This window comes from Temnothorax longispinosus, chromosome 1 (genome assembly GCF_030848805.1).
Source record: "Temnothorax longispinosus isolate EJ_2023e chromosome 1, Tlon_JGU_v1, whole genome shotgun sequence".
Taxonomy (NCBI): domain Eukaryota; kingdom Metazoa; phylum Arthropoda; class Insecta; order Hymenoptera; family Formicidae; genus Temnothorax; species Temnothorax longispinosus.
Window position 1 is genome coordinate 16,152,988 of NC_092358.1, and position 23,195 is coordinate 16,176,182.

At 39.6% G+C, this 23,195-nt stretch overlaps 2 protein-coding genes across 8 annotated transcripts; one reads left to right on the forward strand and one right to left on the reverse strand.

The window, feature by feature from the left end:
- Window positions 1-491: 491 nt before the first annotated feature.
- On the reverse strand, window positions 492-6,064 carry LOC139811618 (uncharacterized). Of its 5 annotated transcripts, XR_011731688.1 has the most exons (8): window positions 5,294-6,064; window positions 4,988-5,207; window positions 4,708-4,825; window positions 4,494-4,632; window positions 3,940-4,278; window positions 3,560-3,740; window positions 581-3,458; window positions 492-506 (listed from the first exon to the last, which is right to left on the reverse strand). XR_011731688.1 is itself a non-coding variant. In XM_071775933.1 (7 exons), exons 3-7 carry the CDS (start codon window positions 4,746-4,748, stop codon window positions 2,720-2,722), a joined length of 834 nt encoding a protein of 277 aa, XP_071632034.1. In that variant the 5' UTR covers window positions 4,749-4,825; window positions 4,988-5,207; window positions 5,294-6,063; the 3' UTR covers window positions 1,652-2,719. The 5 variants fall into 5 exon arrangements, 3 of the variants coding, with proteins under 3 accessions (XP_071632034.1, XP_071632031.1, XP_071632044.1); XR_011731689.1 differs by lacking the exon at window positions 492-506 and having other exon boundaries at window positions 1,652-3,458; window positions 4,708-4,913; window positions 5,294-6,062; XM_071775933.1 differs by lacking the exon at window positions 492-506 and having other exon boundaries at window positions 1,652-2,913; window positions 4,554-4,632; window positions 5,294-6,063.
- A 1,381-nt stretch (window positions 6,065-7,445) lies between these two features.
- Window positions 7,446-10,404, forward strand: LOC139811639 (uncharacterized). Of its 3 annotated transcripts, none has more exons than XM_071775962.1 (8): window positions 7,446-7,641; window positions 7,796-7,920; window positions 7,996-8,259; window positions 8,346-8,562; window positions 8,633-8,716; window positions 9,013-9,131; window positions 9,240-9,453; window positions 9,761-10,404. In XM_071775962.1, exons 1-7 carry the CDS (start codon window positions 7,452-7,454, stop codon window positions 9,363-9,365), a joined length of 1,125 nt encoding a protein of 374 aa, XP_071632063.1. In that variant the 5' UTR covers window positions 7,446-7,451; the 3' UTR covers window positions 9,366-9,453; window positions 9,761-10,404. The 3 variants fall into 3 exon arrangements, with proteins under 3 accessions (XP_071632063.1, XP_071632071.1, XP_071632079.1); XM_071775970.1 differs by having other exon boundaries at window positions 7,996-8,208; XM_071775978.1 differs by lacking the exon at window positions 9,240-9,453.
- Window positions 10,405-23,195: the final 12,791 nt, after the last annotated feature.

A 23,195-nucleotide genomic window follows, 5' to 3' on the forward strand; every position in this document is an offset into this window, starting at 1 on the left:
TCTAATTTTGATCTATCATTTCCACATTTATCAATAAAGTGGGTTTCGTTATACATTTTCAGTGCTGGGTTCGTGTATTTATGGCAAAATTACAATAATATCAAAGACTGCGCAAACTATATTTTTCCTATAAAGTCATTTTATTTGTGCCAAATTGATAAGTACGTATTATGATACATTTATTACACCAATGCCGTCATATGGTTTGAATGGAAGCACGAAAACTACACCTAAAATGTACGTTGTGAAAAAATAACCTCAGGTCTAGCAGAGTGTACAAAATCAAAGTTTACAAAAATTACTTATACCAACGTTAAAACTGGTGGAAAAAATGCCCTTTGCGATGGCCCTCGCGGGTATTGACGCAATGTGATTTCTGCCCAGTGCTCTGAATGTCAACGTGAAGAAATTCAAGCAAGCGCGGGTAAACGGCGGGAGTAACTATGACTCTCTTAAGGGAGTCATGCTCTCTCAGGCCCTTGATTCTCATATGAGTCTCTCTGGACCTGGGGTCAGAGAAGGTTACTTGGGCTGGTGATGCGAATACATAGCCTCTCCCGGTCAAGTCATACCAACCCACCTCCACGTGGTCTCGCTGGAACGCTGTGTTAGGTGCTGCTTCGGTTCGGTTCGGCTTGGTCCTATAGAGCTAGGATGATCACACCTGCTCTGGGTCCGACGCCGTCCGACCGGTGCGCGCTGCAGTAACCAAGTCGGTGGTATGGCGACCTAGGTGCGCCCCGAAGGGCCTGTAGCGATATGGGCCCAAGTACCGATGTCCATGGTAAGTTGTGGGGCCAAGAAAGGGCACGGTTATTTGGGGAGCTCTCGGCTGTCAATCCGTTTGCTCCCCTACACGCAGTAAATTTATGGAAAGTCAACGTATGAATGTAAAACCCCCGGGTACTACGTGCAAGCCCTGCTAAAAATTATCGCGTGAGAATACGTATGACAACACATATGTGATCCTGCATGTGATCTCATATGAGAGTTCTGATTAATTCGCGCACAGCTTCGTGTATGCGATCTCATATGACATTTTGTGCCAAAATCTCATTTCAGCTTCATATGATATCTTTTACGAGACCTCATATATATATGACCCTCATATGAGATCTCTTATGTGATCTCATTAACCATTTTATATAAAAAAAAATTATTTTATACAATTAATAAAAACATTGCCAAGTGTAATTATATTAAATTAGAGAATACTTAAATTTTTTTAAAAAATTAATTTTTTATTGAAGGAAAAACATAAAAATTACAATTTATATTTAAATCCTTATAATATATAATACATTTCTTATAATATAATACAATATAATACCTAATGGGAAACAAAACCATTTTTAAAGTAGAACTAGCCAGTGTAGTATAAATAGATAGAAAATTGCTAGTTTCCAGCGATAAAATGGCTATATTTGACCTCAAACTATTAAAAATGGTTTAATTTTTACAAGGAAAAGAAAATATAAAAAGAACTTAATAATGATAAATATTAGGCAGCGTTGCTATATAACATTCTTCAAGTATTTCAATAAAAACACAAATTTGTACAATTTGTTTAGTTTGTATAGCTATGGTTTCATTTCCAATATTACGTACCATACTTAGAAAGTTACAGATTCTATTTGAAGTATTAACAATATTACAGAGTGTGATTTCTTTATTATTTTCATCGTCAACTAAAAAATCAAGTATGCGAATAAAGGTATTATCAGTTAATATTGCAAAGCTATTGTCAGAGCGCTTATTGTTTTGTTTCGATGACACAAGACAACCATCTATAATAGCTCTCTGATAAGCTAATGTACATTTTGCAGACATTCCAAAATTTTGTGCAATATTTTCATCTATAAATTTTCCACCTCCCAGGTAAGTTATGGATGATACTTTACAACTTTTCTTAATTCTTTTCACTGTTAGCTGTTCACAATAATTTATCACTAACGGAGATGCTTGTGGATATATGCGATGACGCAAAGTGTGTAAAGTTTGTTGCATATGGACATAGCGAACAATCTGTAGATTTACACCTTTTGCACAATGGATAGCTTGCAGTATATCCTTATTCGCGGATTCGAATGGAAAAGTTGAATGAGACCAAAGTGGCCCCCAATTTAATACGCTTTCAGAAATGTGAATAAGCTGATGTATATTGAACGTCATAGCTTTCTTTGAAAATAATTCTTGTGTTAAAAATACGAACTTGTGTAAGTCTTCATCTGCTTTATTAAGTTCATCAAGGCTTATGTCACATTTCAAAAGCGTGTACAAGCTTTCAACAAATAAACTCCAGTACTTCACAAAGCGTTGCGGTAAAGCGTATCGGAATAAAGGCAAACTGTAATATAAAATAAAGTTCTCCCACTCTTTAGCTTTCCAGTCACTGATATCGGCAAAGGATCTACTTAATCGGCCTAGTTGGTGAGGAACCTTTACATTTAGTAAAATTTTATTTAGTTCTTCTATTTTTGATGTTGGCAACGATTCTAAAAATTTATTTGTTATCTGTTTTCCAACACCAGCAAGGCAGCAGTGCATATAATCTGGAACGAATCCTTTACAAACATCAAAATAAGGTAAGTTTATGAGAGGAGAAATAGACTTTAATCCATATACATCGGCACATTCTTTATCAGTAATTTTCATCATAAATTTTATCATATTCTTCATATTTCTCTCTTGTACAGTATGTTGAAGAATAGGATACCTATTACTTCCTTCGTACCACTCGCCTGGGTGTAAGCACCAGTTGCAACCGTACTTCCCATTGAATAATGTAACTCCTTGCATGGGGAGCCCTTGCAACTGAATCCACACAACAAATTAGAGAGTATACTTTAATCAAACGTTCTTCATTGTTTATTCTACATGTTATGCCTTGATTTGCTAATTTAGTCATCATTTCTGTAAATGGATGTAAAAAAGCGGTCATTTCGGGTTTATTTCGTCCGAACCATATACCACAGGTGATTATCCTATTCAATTTTGTTTGAATAGGTATTTCATTTAGCTGTAAATATATGGGCCAAATCGAGTAATTCGAACTCTCAAATCTCGGTGCCCCGTCGGTATTAAATATGGTTGTGACGTAATTATGTTTATCATTTTCAGGTAATTTTTTTATAAATGACTTGTACATATTTCCATCAAAAATGTTTCTTATTTTTCCATTGAATGTCCTTAATTTAATGACGTTGTCATAATATTCAGCGTTTTCTTCCAATAGAATTTTAATATTTTCCGTAGGATCAATCATTACAAAAATATTTGATGACGATGGATTTTCTAAATTAATGGTTTCGGAACATACATCACAAATTACGCAAGATTCTACATCATTTATTTTGCCAATATATTTACAGCAGTTGGGACAAATTCCATGAAATTCTATCTTATCTTTTGGATTTAAAATATTATCGACTATCCATCGTGCATCGGGTAATATTAATCTTGAAAAGATAAGATTGATCTGTTGCAGCATACTTATAATTTCATTTAATGATAATTTATATTTTAAAACTGTATTCGATAATCATTAAAAATATTTCACCTCGTGATTTGTTTACAGGTATTTCAATATCACTCAGAAAATCTTCATGTGACGTAAACTCTTGTAAAGTGCGTGTTCGACATATATCATGTTGATGGTCATTTTTGTCGTCTGTTAAATCATTAAATATAACCAATAAATCCGAATCCCATTCTGAAACTTGATCTCCTATATAAATCATCTGCAATATTTAATGAAAAAGTTAATAAATTATTTCACAAATTATAATGTAAAACAACATTCACAAATAAATGTAATATATATTAAATTAAAATAAAATAAATAAATCTAACAATTATCAGTTTAATAAAATACAAAACTGAAGGATAGTAAACACTTTATGAGTATTTATCGGCGACTATTTGGAACTGCAATATTACCTTGTTCTCAGGATCGCTGGCGACGTTTATATCATTCCCCTTTATATTTTCTACGTTTAACACGTCATCGAAATCAATTGCGTCCAGCTGTATATTATTTGTATCCTCTGTTATTAATTTTTCGCAAATTTTGAATGCTTCAGCTTCTATTGTTCCAGCACCTCTTTCCGTGCAAACATTTTGCGCTTCATTAACGTCGATTGAAGTATCCGCTATTTCATTAATGTTTTCCATAATAGCCTCTTGCATTGTAACAGTATCTTCATGTGATTTGTTAATGTTACCCATATCCATATTTTCAGCAACGTATTGAACATCCTCGATACTATCTTTACAAGTCTAAAAAATATAAGAATAGCGTATACATGTATAAACACACTTACAGATCCAATCACATTATTATTAATAATTTTCATTATCAAATATTTATTGTAAGTTTATATTTTTAAAAAGTGATTAAAAGTGACTTGTCTTACAATGTATGTCCAAATATTGCATAAATTGCATGCATAAATTATTTGAAATAAAAATTATTTAAAATATAAGGTACTTACAATTCTATTTGGCCGTACTTTAGGTTTAAAATTCAATCTTCTCATGATTCTGGTACTTACATTTTCAACTCTGCACGACCGCAAATAATATTTATAACTTCGTGGAAATCTTTTTGCCATTGTGCGATTTCTTTGTAATCTGTAAAATATTACGTGTAAGAATACAACATATGTAATATTTTTAATACATCAAATTTGCACTATACACTTTTACCTTGGTTTTTTGTTTTGGTGTTCCATTTCTATTTGCTTCATTAGCAACTGTTGCAATGCATCACTGCGACGAATTTTCAAAAATTTGTAGCGTCCTTTATTTAATAAATTTTCTTTACCTTAAAAAAGTTTATGTTTACTACTAATTATTCCAAATACATTGTTATTAATTTTTTTACTTTGTTAAAGTATATCAAAAATATCTTTCTGAAATGTTCAAATTTTAAGTTGTATAATTACTTAACATATTCTATCAATAGTAAATAAATGCGAATACTTACTTCCAACACATAAGACTTCACCTGGTGATAAGGGGGAATTATGTTCATCGTCATTACTGTGCCGTCATTACTGTGTTTATGTATTATATGGTTGGTTGGTACAGTTTTCACGATCAAAATGTTCAATGTCACTAATAGGCACAATTAATACTTTTCTCCTTTCATCAGAATAGAAACGTACCGCAGCATGGAGTGTTTCAATTGTATTTGAAGACACAATCTGTTAATGAAAAATGTCAGCTTTTTTTAAAAAATTTCTATAGCACACAATATGCAAAAACCCTATAGGTTAGGTTATATACTTACGGATTTAATGTATTTTCTGAATTTTTGTTCCGAACTATCGGCGCGCGATCGGCGCGAAGTTGTCGCCGCGGGCGGTGCACTCGCGCCAAAATTCGAGGTCGCCGGGTGTCCCGGGAAACTCGGGACACACACACGCACACAGCGGAAGGGTCGGAGGGGACGCGCAAATCACAACGCGGCCTATCTCTTCGCCGGCCTCCCTCACGAGGACGATTCTCCGCTCCTCGTGGAATATCCGTCGCGCCGCGAGCCCGCGGACCGTTGTTCGAATTTGAGAATCGCGGGGGGCAGCGGGCGGGCGTCGACGACTACAACGACGACGACGACGTTGGTGCGCGCCAACGGCGTGACGGGCGGCCCCGGGTACACTCCGACACGGCCGACGATGACTCAAATGAGACACACACTCGCGGAGACGACGGACGACCGAATATCCGTCGCGCCGCGAGCCCGCGGACCGTCGTTCGAATTTGAGGATCGCGGGGGGCAGCGGGCGGGCGTCGACGACTACAACGACGACGACGACGTTGGTGCGCGCCAACGGCGTGACGGGCGGCCCCGGGTACACTCCGACACGGTTGACGATGACCCAAATGAGACACACACTCGCGGAGACGACGGATGACCGTGGAGACGTCGCGCGTTGCGTGCGCCGCTGTTCACCACCGTTCACTTACGCACACTTACGCAACGCCAGAACACGCAAGAGTGTGAAGACTGCGCGTGAGGCGTGAGTGGCGTGACTGCGCGAGATCGGCCTTCGTCGCGTACGCACACAAGTCACGCGCCCTGTCGGTGTGTCGGGCAACGTCGGGCAATAAGAAAGAGACGGATATATAATTTTCTGTCTCCTTCGCTCTTGCAGAATTCAAGTCGCGCGACGCCTTCCGTAGGGTAAAGCGTGCAAGCTACGGAAGGCGTCGCGCGACTTGAATTCTGCAAGAACGAAGGAGACAGAAAATCATATATCCGTCTCTTTCTTATTGCCCGACGTTGCCCGACACACCGACAGGGCGCGTGACTTGTGTGCGTACGCGACGGAGGCCGATCTCGCGCAGTCACGCCACTCACGCCTCACGCGCAGTCTTCACACTCTTGCGTGTTCTGGCCTTGCGTGAGTGTGCGTAAGTGAACGGTGGTGAACAGCGGCGCACGCAACGCGCGACGTCTCCACGGTCATCCGTCGTCTCCGCGAGTGTGTGTCTCATTTGGGTCATCGTCGGCCGTGTCGGAGTGTACCCGGGGCCGCCCGTCACGCCGTTGGCGCGCACCAACGTCGTCATCGTCGTTGTAGGCTGCGTTCGGGGAGCGCGCTATTAGCGCTATTGCATCATTCTATCTTTATCGCTCATCAAGTGTAGAACAAGGATAGAACAAGCAAATAGCGCTAATAGCGCTCTCCCCGAACGCAGCCAAAGGCTGCGCAGCCTTTGGCTGCGTTCGGGGAGCGCGCTATTAGCGCTATTGCATCATTCTATCTTTATCGCTCATCAAGTGTAGAACAAGGATAGAACAAGCAAATAGCGCTAATAGCGCTCTCCCCGAACGCAGCCGTAGTCGTCGACGCCCGCCCGCTGCCCCCCGCGATTCTCAAATTCGAACGACGGTCCGCGGGCTCGCGGCGCGACGGATATTCGGTCGTCCGTCGTCTCCGCGAGTGTGTGTCTCATTTGAGTCATCGTCGGCCGTGTCGGAGTGTACCCGGGGCCGCCCGTCACGCCGTTGGCGCGCACCAACGTTGCCGTCGTCGACGCCCGCCCGCTGCCCCCCGCGATTCTCAAATTCGAACGACGGTCCGCGGGCTCGCGGCGCGACGGATATTCCACGAGAAGCGGAGAATCGTCCTCGTGAGGGAGGCCGGCGAAGAGATAGGCCGCGTTGTGATTTGCGCGTCCCCTCCGACTCCTCCGCTGTGTGCGTGTGTGTGTCCCGAGTTTCCCGGGACACCCGGCGACCTCGAATTTTGGCGCGAGTGCACCGCCCGCGGCGACAACTTCGCGCCGATCGCGCGCCGATAGTTCGGAACAAAAATTCAGAAAATACATTAAATCCGTAAGTATATAACCTAACCTATAGGGTTTTTGCATATTGTGTGCTATAGAAATTTTTTTAAAAAAGCTGACATTTTTCATTAACAGATTATGTCTCTTCAAATACAATGGAAACACTCCGTGCTGCGGTACGTTTCTATTCTGATGAAAGGAGGAAAGTATTAATTGTGCCTATTAGTGACATTCAAAATTTTGATCGTGAAAACTGTACCAACCAACCCTATTACATAAAGCGGCACAGTAATGACGATGAACATAATTCCTTCTTGTCACCAGGTGAAGTCTTATGTGTTGGAAGTAAGTATTCGCATTTATTTACTATTGATAGAATATGTTAAGTAATTATACAACGTAAAATTTAAAAAAGATATTTTTGATATACTTTAACAAAGTAAGGAAATTAATAACAATATATTTGGAATAATCAGTAGTAAACATAAACTTTTTCAAGGTAAAGAAGATTTATTAAATAAAGGACGACGCTACAAATTTTCAAAAATGCGTCGCAGTGATGCATTGCAACAGTTGCAAATGAAGCAAATAGAAAGGGATGGAACACCAAAACGAAAAACCAAGGTAAAAGTGTATAGTACAAATTTGAGGTATTAAAAATATTACATATTTTGTATTCTCATACGTAATATATTACAGATCACGAAGAAAACTCTGCAAAAATTAGGAAAAAAGAAAAATGGGCAAAATGAATTAAAGAAGTATCTCAAAAACAGAAAATACTTATATACAAAAAATAACAATAATGAAGATACGGATCTCTCTAATCTATCCTCATCCGAGTTCAGTACATCGTACAGTACGCATAGTATGTCGGACACCGATCCAGAAGTGGAGGCGTCTAAAAATCAGGCATCTGGCACAGGAAAATATACTTCTAACAATAATCATTACATGTCACCAGTAATTTGATCAAGCTTCATTACTATCATTATTATACTTTGTATTGTGTATAATAATTATACATATTTTGTAAAAATTTTATACAGATTACAAAAGAAAAGTCAAGAAAAATAAAGCAGCAGTCAAGAAAAATATATTCATCTTCTGACAGCAAACAGGAGGATTCTGACAAAAATGAGGTAGCTTGCACTCGGCAATCATCTCAATTAGCAGGCACATCAGAAGAACTTCAACAGCCTGAAGACAGAAATGAAACTCGCGGCAACCAAAATCAGTCATTAAGAGCATCACCAAATAGACCAAGTAATTATGTCAATAGTAAATATATTGATTCGTAATTGTAATAAAAAACTAAAATAATATTTCTGTACAGAGAGGGCAGAGAATGTTAATGGTAACACTCCAAAGCGCACAACCAGCATAAGAAGAAGGACGCTGTATCGCCTAAAAAATAGAGGTATAATTTATATTCTAAAATTAATTTTTAATTTTAAATACTAATTTATATGTTTTTATTATTAATATTAAATGCGCGCTTTAATAACACGTAAATTTAAAATGATATAACAAAATATAAGTAAATGTAACTTTGTTGGTTTTAAAGTATAATTGTTGCAAAACATTTTCTCATATTTTCTCATTATTATTATTTAACGTTGAATTTTTTTTTATTCTTGACAATTTACAATACTTGGTTCATTTTCATTTTATTGCTTTATCTGCAAACTCTATTTAGTAATATTATTTCTTTAGCTGAACCAAGTGACTCTGATGAAGAATATGCGGATGTGTATAACAATAGACTTCAATCCGAAACACGAGAATCAGTAGATAATGAGGGAAGAGAATTATATGACATCGAAGGCGATGAGGTATAGTTATTTAAAATAAATAATATAGAAAATATTTTTTGATATTTACTTGACTAGAAATATGTATTTAAAATTTATTTTATGAATTATTTTGTATTAAATTTTTAGATATATATTGGCTATGGACGAACGATTCAATTAGCATTCTGGGAATACATGAAACATCGCGGTCATTGGAAATTCCTGAGAGAATTATTGGAAATTCTCTGGACGAAAGAAACATTAGTAAATTGATGCTTCAAAAAATCAAGAATAACTACTGAGATAGAAGATAGATCTCCTAGAAAACGTTTCACGCCGACGAAATATAAACTTTTACGTCGTACGTATGCTATAATTATTTATAATTGAAACAAGAAATTAATTATTGACCATTTAAAGACCAGATTAAATACATATTTCTAGTCAAATAAATATAAAAAAATATTTTCTATATTATTTATTTTTAATTTATTTTAAATTAATTTATTTTTTTGTATTAAATTATATTAAAAGAAAAAAGATGAATTAATTTATTTTAAATTAATTATTTTTTCTTTTAATACTTTTTAGAGTAATTACTCGATGTACCATATTGTAAAATATATACTACTTATTGATGTTATTAACACTGTTTTTCTTTTATATAGGAATATTCAAAGACTATCTCAATGAGATGTATGGAAATGCTTCCAAAAAGAAGAAAATTCTACAAAATATGAACAAGCAGATTGGTTACAAAATTCGAGATCTACGCAAACTGAACTATGAAAAAGTTAAAAATATTTAATATTATGTATTCATTCCAACTTATTAATATATTTAAATGCGCATCAGTAGTACAATTCATCACGATATATATAAAAAAAATAAATAATTAAATATTATATAATTATAAAAAAAAAATAAAGATATATAATTATTTATATACAAATATATTCTGGTATTAAAAGTTAATAATTGAGTAGGCGATATTTCGAGTAGAGTGTTTTGTAAGATTTACGTTTTTTTTTATTTTTGATTGGAATCTGGACATGACCATGACTATTTTTTGTTATATTAAACATCAGGGTATTCCAATGATTTGAATTCTATTCTAAAGTTGATAATTTAGAGATTCACTAGGATTAAGAAATTATTCTGAAAGAACATGCGTTATTAAAAAACTGTGATATTCTGTATATAATTATATATACATACGCGCGCAAATATGAAAAATGTATTACATAAGGATTTATATAAATTGTAATTTTTGTTTTACCTTGAATAAAACATTAACTTTTTTAAAATTTAAGTATTCTCTAATTTAATATAATTACACTTGGCAATGTTTTTATTAATTGTATAAAATAATTTTTTTTTTATATAAAATGGTTAATGAGATCGCATAAGAGATCTCATATGAGGGTCATCTATATATGAGGTCTCGTAAAAGATATCATGTGAAGCTGAAATGAGATTTTGGCACAAAATGTCATGTGAGATTGCATACACGAAGCTGTGCGCGAATTAATCAGAACTCTCATATGAGATCACATGCAGGATCACATATGTGTTGTCATACGTATTCTCACGCGATAATTTTTAGCAGGGAGATGCGCAAGCGATAGTGCCGTTGGTGCGGAGGTACCTGACGGGGTCGTAGCTGGACCGTCGCGTACTAGAAGTAGAGCCATGTCCGATGTCATAGAAGGGACAGAAGCATTTAGCTGTGAGTTTTGTCCAAGAGAGTTCCAGACCATGCGTGGTCTAAGTCTGCATGTTACTAAGACTCACTCAGTGGTGGCCAATAGCGCGGTGGATGTTGAGCGCGTGAAAGCACGTTGGTCAGTGGAGGAGGTCAGACTCATGGCTCGCGCTGAGGCTACAGCCACCTTAGCGGGAATTATCTTCATGAATCATCATCTGCAGGATAAGTTCCCTCATAGGAGTCTCGAAGCTATCAAGAGTAAGCGTCGACAAGAGGCTTATCGCGAGATGGTTAGAGTCTTCTGCCAAGAGCTGCAATCGTGAAACGCGGTTGGCATCGATGAGGGCGATAGGGACGGCGCGGCGATGATAAGAGCTGCTGCCGGCCCTGCGACCATAGAGTCTGACACAGTTAATCCAAGCGCACATCAGCCTTCCCCTGAGCAAAGATCTCAGAGGCTGCGGGACATCATTAACCAGCTCATAGAGCAGAGCTCAGCGTCCCGTAGCTATCAGGCTGATACTCTTGTGGGCATCGCGAGAGATGCTCTACTGACGGGGGTGGTCGACGTTCAGGCCATCGAGAGATGGCTGGCCCTGATCTTCCCGCCGTCAGCTGTGCGCCCTCCACGGCGCGCCTCGACAAAGCAGCGCAATCCTCCTAACACAAAAGAGAGTAGGAAGCAGAAAAGAAAGAGAGAATATGCACACGTGCAGACTCTCTACAAGAAGAACCCAAAGGCCTGCCTCTCGCACGTCCTCGAAGGCGGCTCGGAACGTGAGCGACCGTCCGCTGTCGAATTCGACGCGTACTGGCGTCCCGTAATGGAGGCGTCTAGTGGCGCGGATGGAGACATGACGGCCTTGCGCGAGTTGTACGGGGAGGCGGGGCAGGTAGCGCGTACTAGCCGGAGCCGTCCACCGACAGCCAGAGGGATTCATCTCGAAGGCCTAGGTGAGGGCGCCGCCACTGGCCCTCGGGTGGCGGATAAGACCTCGCTCTGGGATCCTATAAAGCCTATCGAGGTTCGAAGGATTTCGATCAAGACTGGTACAGCGCCCGGATTGGACCAGATTACGCCGAGGATGTGGAACGCCGTTCCCTTTGTTCTTCGTGCGCTTCTGTTCAATCTGCTGCTCCTGGCAAGAACGGTACCCTCGTCGATCGCCACAACAAGAACGGTATTTCTGGAGAAGGGAGGAATGTCTGACCGGCCATCACCGGCGGAATACCGACCTCTCAGTATAGGATCAGTTGTGGTTAGACACTTCCACAAAATTCTTGCCAAACGTTTAGCGGCCCTGGACGTGTTCGACACTCGCCAAAGGGGTTTTCGGCCGGTGGATGGGGTGTGTGAGAACGTCACAGTCCTGTCCGCCGTGCTCGGTGATGCCCGGAGGCGGTGTCGGACACTGCATCTGGCGTGCGTTGACCTGTCAAAGGCATTTGACACGGTCTCGCACCCAGCAATACATAGGACTCTTGAAGAGCTGGAGCTCCCTTGGGAGTTTAGGGAATATATCAGGGCCGTCTATTCGGATGCGCAAACGGTGATAGGATCCGTCACCGATAATGTATCGGCCATTAAGATCGGCCGTGGCGTGAGACAGGGTGATCCGTTATCGCCGCTACTGTTCAATCTGGTCGTGGATAGAGCACTAGCAATTCTCTCGGAGGATGTTGGCTATCAGTTGGGAGACGAGCTGATCAGCGCCTTGGGCTACGCAGACGACATTGTGCTCCTTGCCTCTACCAGGTCCGGTCTGCAGGAGAACTTGACACGGCTTCAAGCTGCTTTTGCGCGCAATGGACTAACAATTAACGCAAAGAAAACAGGCGTGCTGTCCATGGTGGCGTCCGGTAAAGACAGAAAGGTGAAGATTGACACAACACCGTACTTCACCGTGGGGGGAGCGCTGATTCCGCAAAGATCCCCTGTCGATATTTGAACGTACCTGGGCTGCATGTATGAAGGTGCTAGGGAATTCGCTAATGATCCGCCCCTAGCTCACTCCATCGAGCTACTCACTAAGGCGCCTTTGAAGCCGCAACAGCGACTGAGGCTATTACGTGACTTTCTCCTGCCACGGTATTATCACCGTTGGATAGTGGGAACCGTCACGGCCAAAACGTTGAGGGGCGTTGATATTATGGTACGCAAGGCCATTAGACGATGGTTGCGATTTCCCCATGATGTTCCTGCTGGATATTTTCATGCGCCGATACAGAGTGGCGGGCTTGGTTTGCCTCTACTTAAGACTTTAATCCCTATTCTGAAGTTTGACCGATTGCAGCGGTTGTGTCGCAGCACTCTGCCCGCGGCGCGCGCCGCCGCCGAAACCACATATGTGGCTAGGCGGCTGGTTTGGTGTGAGAACCAGATGCGCATCCGGAGTAACAGGGTGCTTACGACCGCTGAGCTTAGACAACAGTGTGCAGCCTGGTTGCGCGAGTCGTGTGATGGGAACGGGCTCAGGGAGGCGGAAACGTCGAAGCTGAGTTCGCATTGGGTGTCGGCGGGAGCCGACCTCATCCCCGGAGCCGACTACGTGCACTATCATCACATACGGGCCAACTGTATTCCGTCTAGAGCGAGAGTCTCCCGAGGTCGTGATGGGCGCGAGGTTCGCTGTCGTGCTGGTTGTCCCGATATCGAGACACCGGCGCACTGCGTTCAGCGTTGCTTCAGAACGCACGGAGGGAGAATCCTACGGCATAACGACCTTTGTCGTCGAGTCGGTGGCTTCTTTCAGCAGAAGGGATGGCATGTCGATGCGGAATTAGCCTACTCGACCTCTGCCGGCCTGAGGCGGCCCGACCTGACCATTGCTAAGGGTGATGAGGCAGTGGTCGTAGACGCGCAGGTAGTTTCCAGCGAAACTGCGTTAGAGGTGTCACATGAGCGTAAGGTGGAGAAGTACCGTTCCTGTAATGATCTAGTGGACCGGGTGGCGGAGCGCACAGGGGTGCCGCGTGATAATGTCCGTTTCACCGCCATTACGATCTCATGGCGAGGTGTCTGGAGCCCTAGGAGCGAGGGTGAGCTGCGTAGTCTGGGCCTAACACCTGCCCAACTGCGTACGCTCACGACTCGTGTCCTCTGGGGCTCATGGCTAAATTGGAAGAGGTTTAACGGCATAACAACCCGTTATGTGCCGGGGCGGAACGTAACCGCGATTAGTGGTGCACGTCGGGGTGGCACGTAGAGTTGGGTGCCTCCGCATCGGCGGACAAGCGAGAATGTGAGTGTGCATGAGTAGTAGAGCGAGAGCTGCTAGACAGCTCCTTTCAAGCACTTCCAGGGTGTTAGCTGCGAACACCGACAGTAAATCACCTTGCAATATCGTTATAGGTTCAGAATGATCGTGCATGATTGCGGTCGTTTTGCCTTAAACGAAACAAATAGCCAAATGCCTCGTCATCTAATTAGTGACGCGCATGAATGGATTAACGAGATTCCCACTGTCCCTATCTACTATCTAGCGAAACCACTGCCAAGGGAACGGGCTTGGAAAAATTAGCGGGGAAAGAAGACCCTGTTGAGCTTGACTCTAGTCTGGCACTGTAAAAATAACCTCAATTTAACTTATATAAGTCGGATCCCAACGTTGGTACAACCTAAATTTGATTCCCCAAATTAGTGCAAAAGAGGGTTGAAACGACGTAGCGAAAACGTTGGATACCAACGTTAAGTGTGTTTATCTTAACGTCGGGCGGACGTCAAAATGCTGCTTGGGTATAGACAAAGATATAGACAAGGATAGCACGCTACATTGCACGCACACATACGCACGATGCACATCGACATTATCGGTGTTTTTCTTGTTGTGCAATTCGGGGGAACTTGTTTTCGCGTTCGTACCAATGGTATATCTGTTATATGAAATACATCTTGTGACGAGCTGACAGCTCGCAGCAACTCGAGACGCCATATTGGGATAAAAGTAGGATAAGGAAATCTGTACTTCCGTAATTTTTTCTCGTTTTCTATATAAAATCGGAGTTCCCCCGAATTATTAATGTATGTACTGCAATTCTGGAGAAGAATTTTTAATTCTGTCAAATTAATACGACGCTACGTGCCGACAAAAAATGCCGGTAAAACAGACGGCTCCAGCATCCCCTTAAGCAAAAGATACATATTTTTTTATTTAAAGAAGGAGGAAAGAAATAGGCGACCTCCAAAACCCATTCTGTAATTTTTTCGTCCTTCCTTTTACAATGCGTTTTTTTGTGTGGTGTTACGGGAGTTAGTATAATGTTCGAGAATTAACGTAATATTCGCTTACGATGTTTTCCTCTGGCCTTATAAAAAAAAAAAAATAATATATATATATGTAGGTCCAGAGGTATGTTTCGGGACTGTTTACGTTTTTTGAAATGTACAGTCCTGGAATATAACGCATATATATGTAATCAGATTCAAAAAACTGTCCCGAAAATTGCCGTAGGACATGAATCTGATTACATATATATGCGTTATATTCCAGGACTGTACATTTTAAAAAACGTAAACAGTCCCGGAACATACCTCTGGACCTACATATATATATATATATATATGTGTGTGTGTGTGTGTGTGTGTGTGTGTGTGTGTGTGTGTGTGTGTGTGTGTGTGTGTGTGTGTGTGTGTGTGTGTGTGTGTCATTTTAGAGCAACTTTTTTTTTTCATTTCACGAATAGCATATATACTTGCAAAAAGATAAAATAAGATACCTGTTAAAATTTTAGCTCTTAATATTAATATTAACAGGTCGCTCATCGCGATTTTTTATTTTTCATTTAGTAAGACAAAAAAAATTTTATAATTATCTAACAAACAGTAATACAACATTGCGCCACGTAGATTTTCTGTAGTAAATTTGCCGCTCTACAAAAAAGATATCATTTTTTCATAAATTCAACCGTTCAAAAGATATTCAAAGTTAAAGTTTGATAAATTTTATAAGACTTGTTTTTGCTTCTTATAAATTTTGTATCATATCGACTATCAAAAATTATAAAATAATCAATACACATTTTTGTAGAAAATTTAACGATCTACAAAAAAGGTCTCTTATATTTTTTCATAAATATAACCATTTAGACGATATTAAGGTTTAAAGTTCAAAGTATAAACCTTGTCTAAATGGTTATATTTATGAAAAAAATACAAGAGACCTTTTTTGTAGATTGTTAAATTTTCTACAAAAATATGTATTGATTATTTCATAATTTTTGATAGTCGATATTGTTGAATATGGCACTCTAGCGCCTTGTAGCGCCTCTATGTTCGCACAGGCACGCCACGCTTGCTAGGGAAAAGATTGCGTGGTGGCAGCGCTATAACGCCATTGTACTAGACTCTCTCTCTGTGTACTCTACCCTGTCCTATGTATGTTATGTTGCAGTGTGTATAGAAACGTCTTTCTGTTCAAAGCATCCTTTCGTTATGTTCATTTTTGAGTAAAAAGACACACTGCCTATTGTATTCAGCCTTTTATAATTACACGTATTTTAACCACAGTATTCGGCGTCTGTTATTAAATAACCCTGCGCAACAGGTTATGGGCCCAGGGCAGCCCAGAGCGTATACTTCGTGCGTTATTTACGTGAGAGGTTAGATTCGAGTCTCGTTCATAAAAGTAAGTCGAGCCTATCTTGCACACTCTTGATAATCCGTTGAAAGCAGACTACGATCGAAATGTCGACTCACGAAGATCTGCGTGTTCCCGTCTTGACGACGGCATCGTATCAACGCTGGAAGTTTGAGGTAATTGCTTGTCTCAAGAGCGTCGGCGTCTACGAGGTCGTGCATGGCAGCGAGATAAATCCGGCGGCCGGAAGACCGGAAGAAATAAAAGAATGGCTAAAGAAGGATGCAAAGGCAATGCGTATTCTGTCAGGCGGCTTAAGCGACAATGATCATTCGGCAATACGAGAATGTAATACCTCGAAAGCGATGTTTACAAAAATAAAATCACTTTACGAGACGAAGACTGAAGCGAATAAATATCTGTTGAATCAGGCATTGCACGCCATGAAGTTCAAAGAAGGACAGTCCGTCCAGAGTTACTGTTCAGAGTTAGCAGTCATTGTACAACAACTTGAAGCCATCGGTGAGAAGATCAGTGACGCAACATTGGTAGCGAAGTTAATCAATGATTTGCCTGCAAAATTCAACACATTCCGTGAGACGTATTACATACAAGCAACAGGTGAGAGAACAATAAAATTTGATGACATCCGTCAACAGCTTGTACTGATTGAATCACGAAGAGATGAAACCAGCAGCAAATCAGACAGCGGTGATGCACTTGTCACAAAATCGCAAAAGTCAAGCAACGATAAAAAGCCGAACGTTGAACGTGACAAAAAGCCACGAAGCAAAGTTGAATGCTTTGAATGTCACATGCTTGGTCATTTTCGAAAAGACTGTCACAAATACAAAGCCAGAATTGCAAAAGAGCAGTCACAAGGTAAATCGACTGAAGCAAATTAGATGTACAGCAAGTCACTTATGCTCGCATGTCGGTCGGTGTACACAGCAGTCAACAATCAAGACTCATGGATAGGTGACAGTGGTGCCTCAAATCATATGACGTACCGAAGAGACATATTCACATCATTTGAAGAGATCAACGACGGCTCATATCCAATCACAGTAGGCAACAATGAAGTTATTTATGCTAGAGGCAAAGGAATGGTTGATGTTAAATCATTATCAGGAGGCGATGTTACGCTAACAAATGTATTATACGTGCCGAAACTTGGTCGTAATTTGCTTTCACTTGGTGCAGCAACGAAGATGCAAGTCAACGTGAAGTTTGGTGAAGATGTGATCGAGATGTCGAAGGATGGTCGACGACTGGCAACAGGACATCGTTTACCAAACAATCTCTACGAGATGGACTTTATTCAAGTCGGAAGTGCAGCAAACATCAGCGTTTAAGAGGCTTTGCTTCAGGTCTGGCATGAACGGTTAGGCCACGTAAACTATGGTTCAGTTCGTCAACTTGCAAGCAGTTCAGCGGTTGAAAGTCTGAAATTAGCAAAATGTTCAACCAGTGGGAGCGATAATTGTTTCTGCGAAGCATGTGTTTATGCAAAACATTGTAGACAGCCATTTAATGAAAGCAGTACACGAGCTACTAATCCAGGTGAACTAATACACTATGATATATGCGGACCAATGTCGGTTGAGTCGTACGGAGGTGCAAAATTAATGGCAGTATTCGTAGATGACCATTCTGGTTTTCTGTTTGTCAAACCAATTGCAGCTAAATCGCAAATACTCGAAGCCATACAGGAAGTAATTGCCGAGGTAAAGGCAACTGGTAACGAGGTAAGACGTACACGTTCTGACAATGCAGCTGAATTTAAAAGTACTGAAATGCGTAAACTAATGAGAAAACACTCAATTGTACAAGAGTTTTCAGCACCAGGTGCTCCACAGATGAATGGACGTGTTGAACGCCATAATCGCACGATAGTCGAAATGGCTAGAGCGATGCTTACAGGTGCAGACTTACCACGTGGACTATGGGCAGAAGCGGTAACGACAGCAGCGAAGATTCGTAATTGTATTCCGTTGAAACGACTAAACAACAAGACTCCACAAGAAGCTTTTACTGGACACAAGCCGAATATCGAACATCTGCGTATTTATGGCAGCAAAGCATACGTTCTGATAAATGAAGGAAGAGATCAAAGTTTGATCAAAAATCTGAAGAAATGCTACTTGTCGGATATGCATACAAAGCATATCGTCTTTGGCAACCAGGTACTCGACGTGTTGTAATTCGGAGAGATGTCATTATAGTCGAACCTCAAACACAGCAAATGGCAAGAATTGTCATACCAGATGACAAAAATGATTCAAGGACAACAGATGAAGACATCGAATTCAAAGATGATTACGCTAGAAATGAAGAGGAGGCAAGTGAGAAAGAAGAGGAAGCTAGTAAGCAACCGCGCAAGAAACATGAAAAGCGTACGGTCGAAGTTAGAGCTGATAGAATTGCAAATCAAACGCGAAGCAAAACACAATGTGTTACATCAATGACTAGCGTACAATTATGCGCAAGTGCGTTTATTGCAAACATTGAATTACCTACAACAATTGAAGAAGCAAAAACATCTCCAGATGCGAAGAAATGGAAATTGGCAATGGCAGAAGAGCTTGACTCTCTCAAACGCAACAAAACTTGGACGCTCGTCGAAGCACCAAAGGATCGTAAGCCAATTTGTAACAAATGGATCTTTTGTTTGAAAATTAAACCAGACGAAAGTGTTGATCGGTATAAAGCGAGACTTGCCGTAAAAGGGTGTTCGCAAAAACCAGGTATTGATTTCACAGAGACGTTTTCACCATTTGATTCAGTGCGTACGTTACTGGCAGTGGCAGCAGCAAAGGATTTCGAGATAGTTCAACTAGATGTCAAGACCACATTTTTATATGGCAATCTTACAGAGACAGTTTATATGGAATAACCCGAAGGATTCAACGATGGTACGAATCGTGTGTGTCTTCTAAACAAGAGTCTCTACGGTCTTCGACAAGCGCCACGCCAATGGCATGAAGAGTTTGACAACTTTATGAGAGATTTTGGTCTTGAACCTACAGATGCAGATCCATGCGTATACACTTCAGAGGACGGTAAACTGTTGGTCGCATTATATGTCGATGATGGCCTCGTATTTGGCAAATTAAAATGGAAAATCGTCAAGTTATTGAAAGCGATGCAACAACAATTCGAGATAACAAGCTCTAATGCGACGTTTTATCTTGGCGTCGCAATTATACGTAATCGAGAAGAGAAAACCATACGGTTGTTACAAACAGCATATGCAAAAGCCATACTCGAGAAGTTTGGAATGACAAGCTGTAATCCGACAGCTACTCCGGCAGATGCAAGCACTACCTTGAAGACAAACATCAATGAAGATTCCAGAAATGTTCCATATAGACAGTTCGTTGGGTCGTTAATGTATTTAGCAGTTGTGACACGACCAGACTTGGCATATATAGTGGCGACTCTCTCAAAATTTCTCTAATCGCCAACTGAAGAGCATTGGAACGCTGGCAAGCATGCCTTGAGGTATCTAGCAGGCACAACGGACTTCGGAATCACGTATGGATGCGACAGATCAAATGATCTGGTCGCATATTCAGATGCAGATTGGGCGAATTGTGTCGACCAGTTACTTGGTTCTCACGCAAACAAGGTGTCGTCGCAACATCGACAACCGATGCGGAGTACGTAGCGGTACATGACGTAGGGAAAGAGATTGTATGGGTTAGAAGACTACTAAAGGAAATTGGTTACAATCAAGATAAACCAACTACGTTATTTTGCGACAATGCAGCAGCTGAAAAACTCATTACAAATCCGATACTTCATCGTAGAACTAAACACATTGACGTAAAATTCCATTATACCCGTGAGCTAGTCGAAAGCGGAATAATCGAGATCAAGCATGTAAGCAGCAGTGGACAACTTGCAGAAATATTTACGAAGCCGCAAACGAGGAACCTTTTCGAGGCTAATCGGAAGCTACTTGGGGTATACATGGCGAACATTTCAGCGAGTGGGAGTGTTGAATATGGCGCTCTAGCGCCTTGTAGCGCCTCTATGTTCGCACAGGCACGTCACGCTTGCTAGGGACAAGATTGCGTGGTGACAGCGCTATACCGCCGTTGTACTAGACTCTCTCTCACTATCTGTGTACTCTACCCTGTCCTATGTATGTTATGTTGCAGTGTGTATAGAAACGTCTTTCTGTTCAAAGCATCCTTTCGTTATGTCCATTTTTGAGTAAAAAGACACACTGCCTATTGTATTCAGCCTTTTATAATTACACGTATTTTAACCACAGTATTCGGCGTCTGTTATTAAATAACCCTGCGCAACAGATATGATACAAAATTCATAAGAAGCAAAAACAAGTTTTATAAAATTTATCAAACTTTAACTTTGAATATCTTTTGAACGGTTGAATTTATGAAAAAATGATAAGAGATCTTTTTTGTAGAGCGGTAAATTTACTACAGAAAATCTATGTGGCGCAATGCTGTATTACTGTTTGTTAGACAGTTATAAAATTTTTTTTATCTTACTAAATAAAAAATAAAAAATCGCGATGAGCGACCTGTTAATATTAATATTAAGGGCTAAAATTTTAACAGGTATCTTATTTTACCTTCCTGCAAGTATATATGCTATTCGTGAAATGAAAAAAAAAGTTGCTCCAAAATGACACACCCTAATATATATATATATATATATATATATATATATATATATATATACACATATATATATATGTATATATGTATACATATAAAATACATATATATAATTAAAAGAACCAAAGAGAATTAAGAAACATCGCGATTAATCATACTTATAATTTGTTCTTACGATAGGATTTATTAGTTATATCTATTTCTTTGACTGCTAAAACCTCTTTCCTTTTTTCTAAGAATATACATTTGGTAAGGAATTCGAGTAATTTGTCTGTAACTGCCCAAATGTCGTCGATTTCGAGTTATCACGTTTTAGATTTCAGGTAATCTTGGTTGTGGATATGAGGATTACTCCTCCTTGTTGAGACTTGGCAGTCGCTGACGATTATGTCTCGAACCCAGTATGCTTTATCGATTTACAGTAATTTCATGCATCAACTAATGGCTTATTTTTATCGTTTTTTTTTTGTCTACGGCCCACGCATCTCGTCTGACTATGTGCAGTCTCTTTGGACTTTTTTTGCAGGATGACAATTGTACGTTTGAAATTTATTTGGCCGTGCTGAATAATATCGTAGTTGAGGCATGAATAGATGCGCTTTCTTAGTGAGATAACACATCGGTTTCATCAAATACCAATAGGTATCAATGTAATATCTTACGCTGCCCATTGAGACTTTATTCTCTTATAGCTATAAAGGAGTTTGATTAGGTAAGTGATTGAAAGAATTATATTTTTTTTGTATCACAACTGACAGTTAGACAGTACTTAAATAATAAATTTTGTTTTATTACTATGTATATATTTATTATTATTATTATTATATATATATATTTTTTTTTTGAAAAAAATGGTTTTAGCTTCTAATTTGAGTTACTCGTAATTGAAGCGTATATTTAAAAGAGTGAATCTTAATGTATGATTCTATTACTAAAGATATGCTAAGATAATAAGTTGTGTATATAAGTTCTAGGTGTAAATATCATATAGAAGTATAATAATCAGAATTTAATATATTTATGTGTGTATATAGTTATCTAAAGATATATGTTTGAGAGATGGCGAGCAATCAAACAAGGACAGATGTCATTTCGTTAGACAAAGACAGATATAGGGAAAACAAAATTAGAAAGGTTGACATTATCGACATCGAGGAAGTTCGCCTGTCACTGCAGGATCCCCTTCTTTTTGTCATCTTGCATCCGTATTTGCATTACCAAAATAATTTTTAGATGGATCTTTTTTGTAGGCATTGAATCTTACTTTTACTTACACGATATTATTCCTACATGTTTTCCCAAGGGAGGATGATAAACATTATGTATGTATAAACTACAGAATTTTTGTTTTAAGCAAATATTGTCGTTAGGTGACAGCTGTGTATGTGCCCAAATAAGTAACATTTTTAATTTTTTTATGTTTTTGATATAAAATTGTGTTTGGCACCCTAGATTTTTGTGCGGACTTTAATTCTGTAAAAGATTTTTGCAATTTTATAAAGCCAATTAAAAGATCCATCTAAAAACAGTAATAAACAGAATAATAAATTTTTTTCGCTAGTATATAAAATAACAATTAAAGTAATTTAAATCGACCGTGACTAGCAATATATAACGTCTCTTCGATATGAACATTGAAAAACTGCGAGCCAACTTGGTTTGTCGGATTCACACAGCACCTTTTCGGATCAATCATCGAGACATTATTAATTTCGACCATGGGTTTTTGGTCAGTTGATGTAATTTCTAAATTAAATAGTTTAATTTTTATTGCGAAAAATATTACCCCAGCCAGGGTTTGAACCTGGAATCTCCCGTATACCGTGCGGGTGTCGTGCCAATTCGACCACTAGGGCTGTGGTAATATTTATCGCAATAACAACTATAAGATGGAGCACCGATTCTTAGGTCGACGGTGTATAATAAACAGAATAATAAATTTCTTTCGCCAGTATATAGAATAACAATTAAAGTAAGGGAGGTTCCAGGTTCAAACCCTGGCTGGGGTAATATTTTTCGCAATAAAAATTAAACTATTTAATTTAGAAATCAACTGACCAAAAACCCATGGTCGAAATTAATAATGTCTCGATGATTGATCCGAAAAAGTGCTGTGTGAATCCGACAAACCAAGTTGGCTCACAGTTTTTCAATGTTCATATCGAAG

Bases quoted from the DNA above. Each gene is read 5' to 3' on its own strand.
- LOC139811618 (XM_071775930.1), bottom strand. From the start codon at position 4,748: ATGAAGCAAATAGAAATGGAACACCAAAACAAAAAACCAAG. The intron at 4,279-4,493 runs GTAAGTACCTTA...TATATTTTTTAG, and splicing joins AAGTACGGCCAAATAGAATT to ACTTGTAAAGATAGTATCGA. The intron at 3,741-3,939 runs GTAATATTGCAG...TAAATATTGCAG, and splicing joins CCAGCGATCCTGAGAACAAG to ATGATTTATATAGGAGATCA.
- LOC139811639 (XM_071775962.1), top strand. From the start codon at position 7,452: ATGGAAACACTCCGTGCTGCGGTACGTTTCTATTCTGATGAAAGGAGG. The intron at 8,563-8,632 runs GTAATTATGTCA...ATTTCTGTACAG, and splicing joins AGCATCACCAAATAGACCAA to AGAGGGCAGAGAATGTTAAT. The intron at 8,717-9,012 runs GTATAATTTATA...TTATTTCTTTAG, and splicing joins GTATCGCCTAAAAAATAGAG to CTGAACCAAGTGACTCTGAT.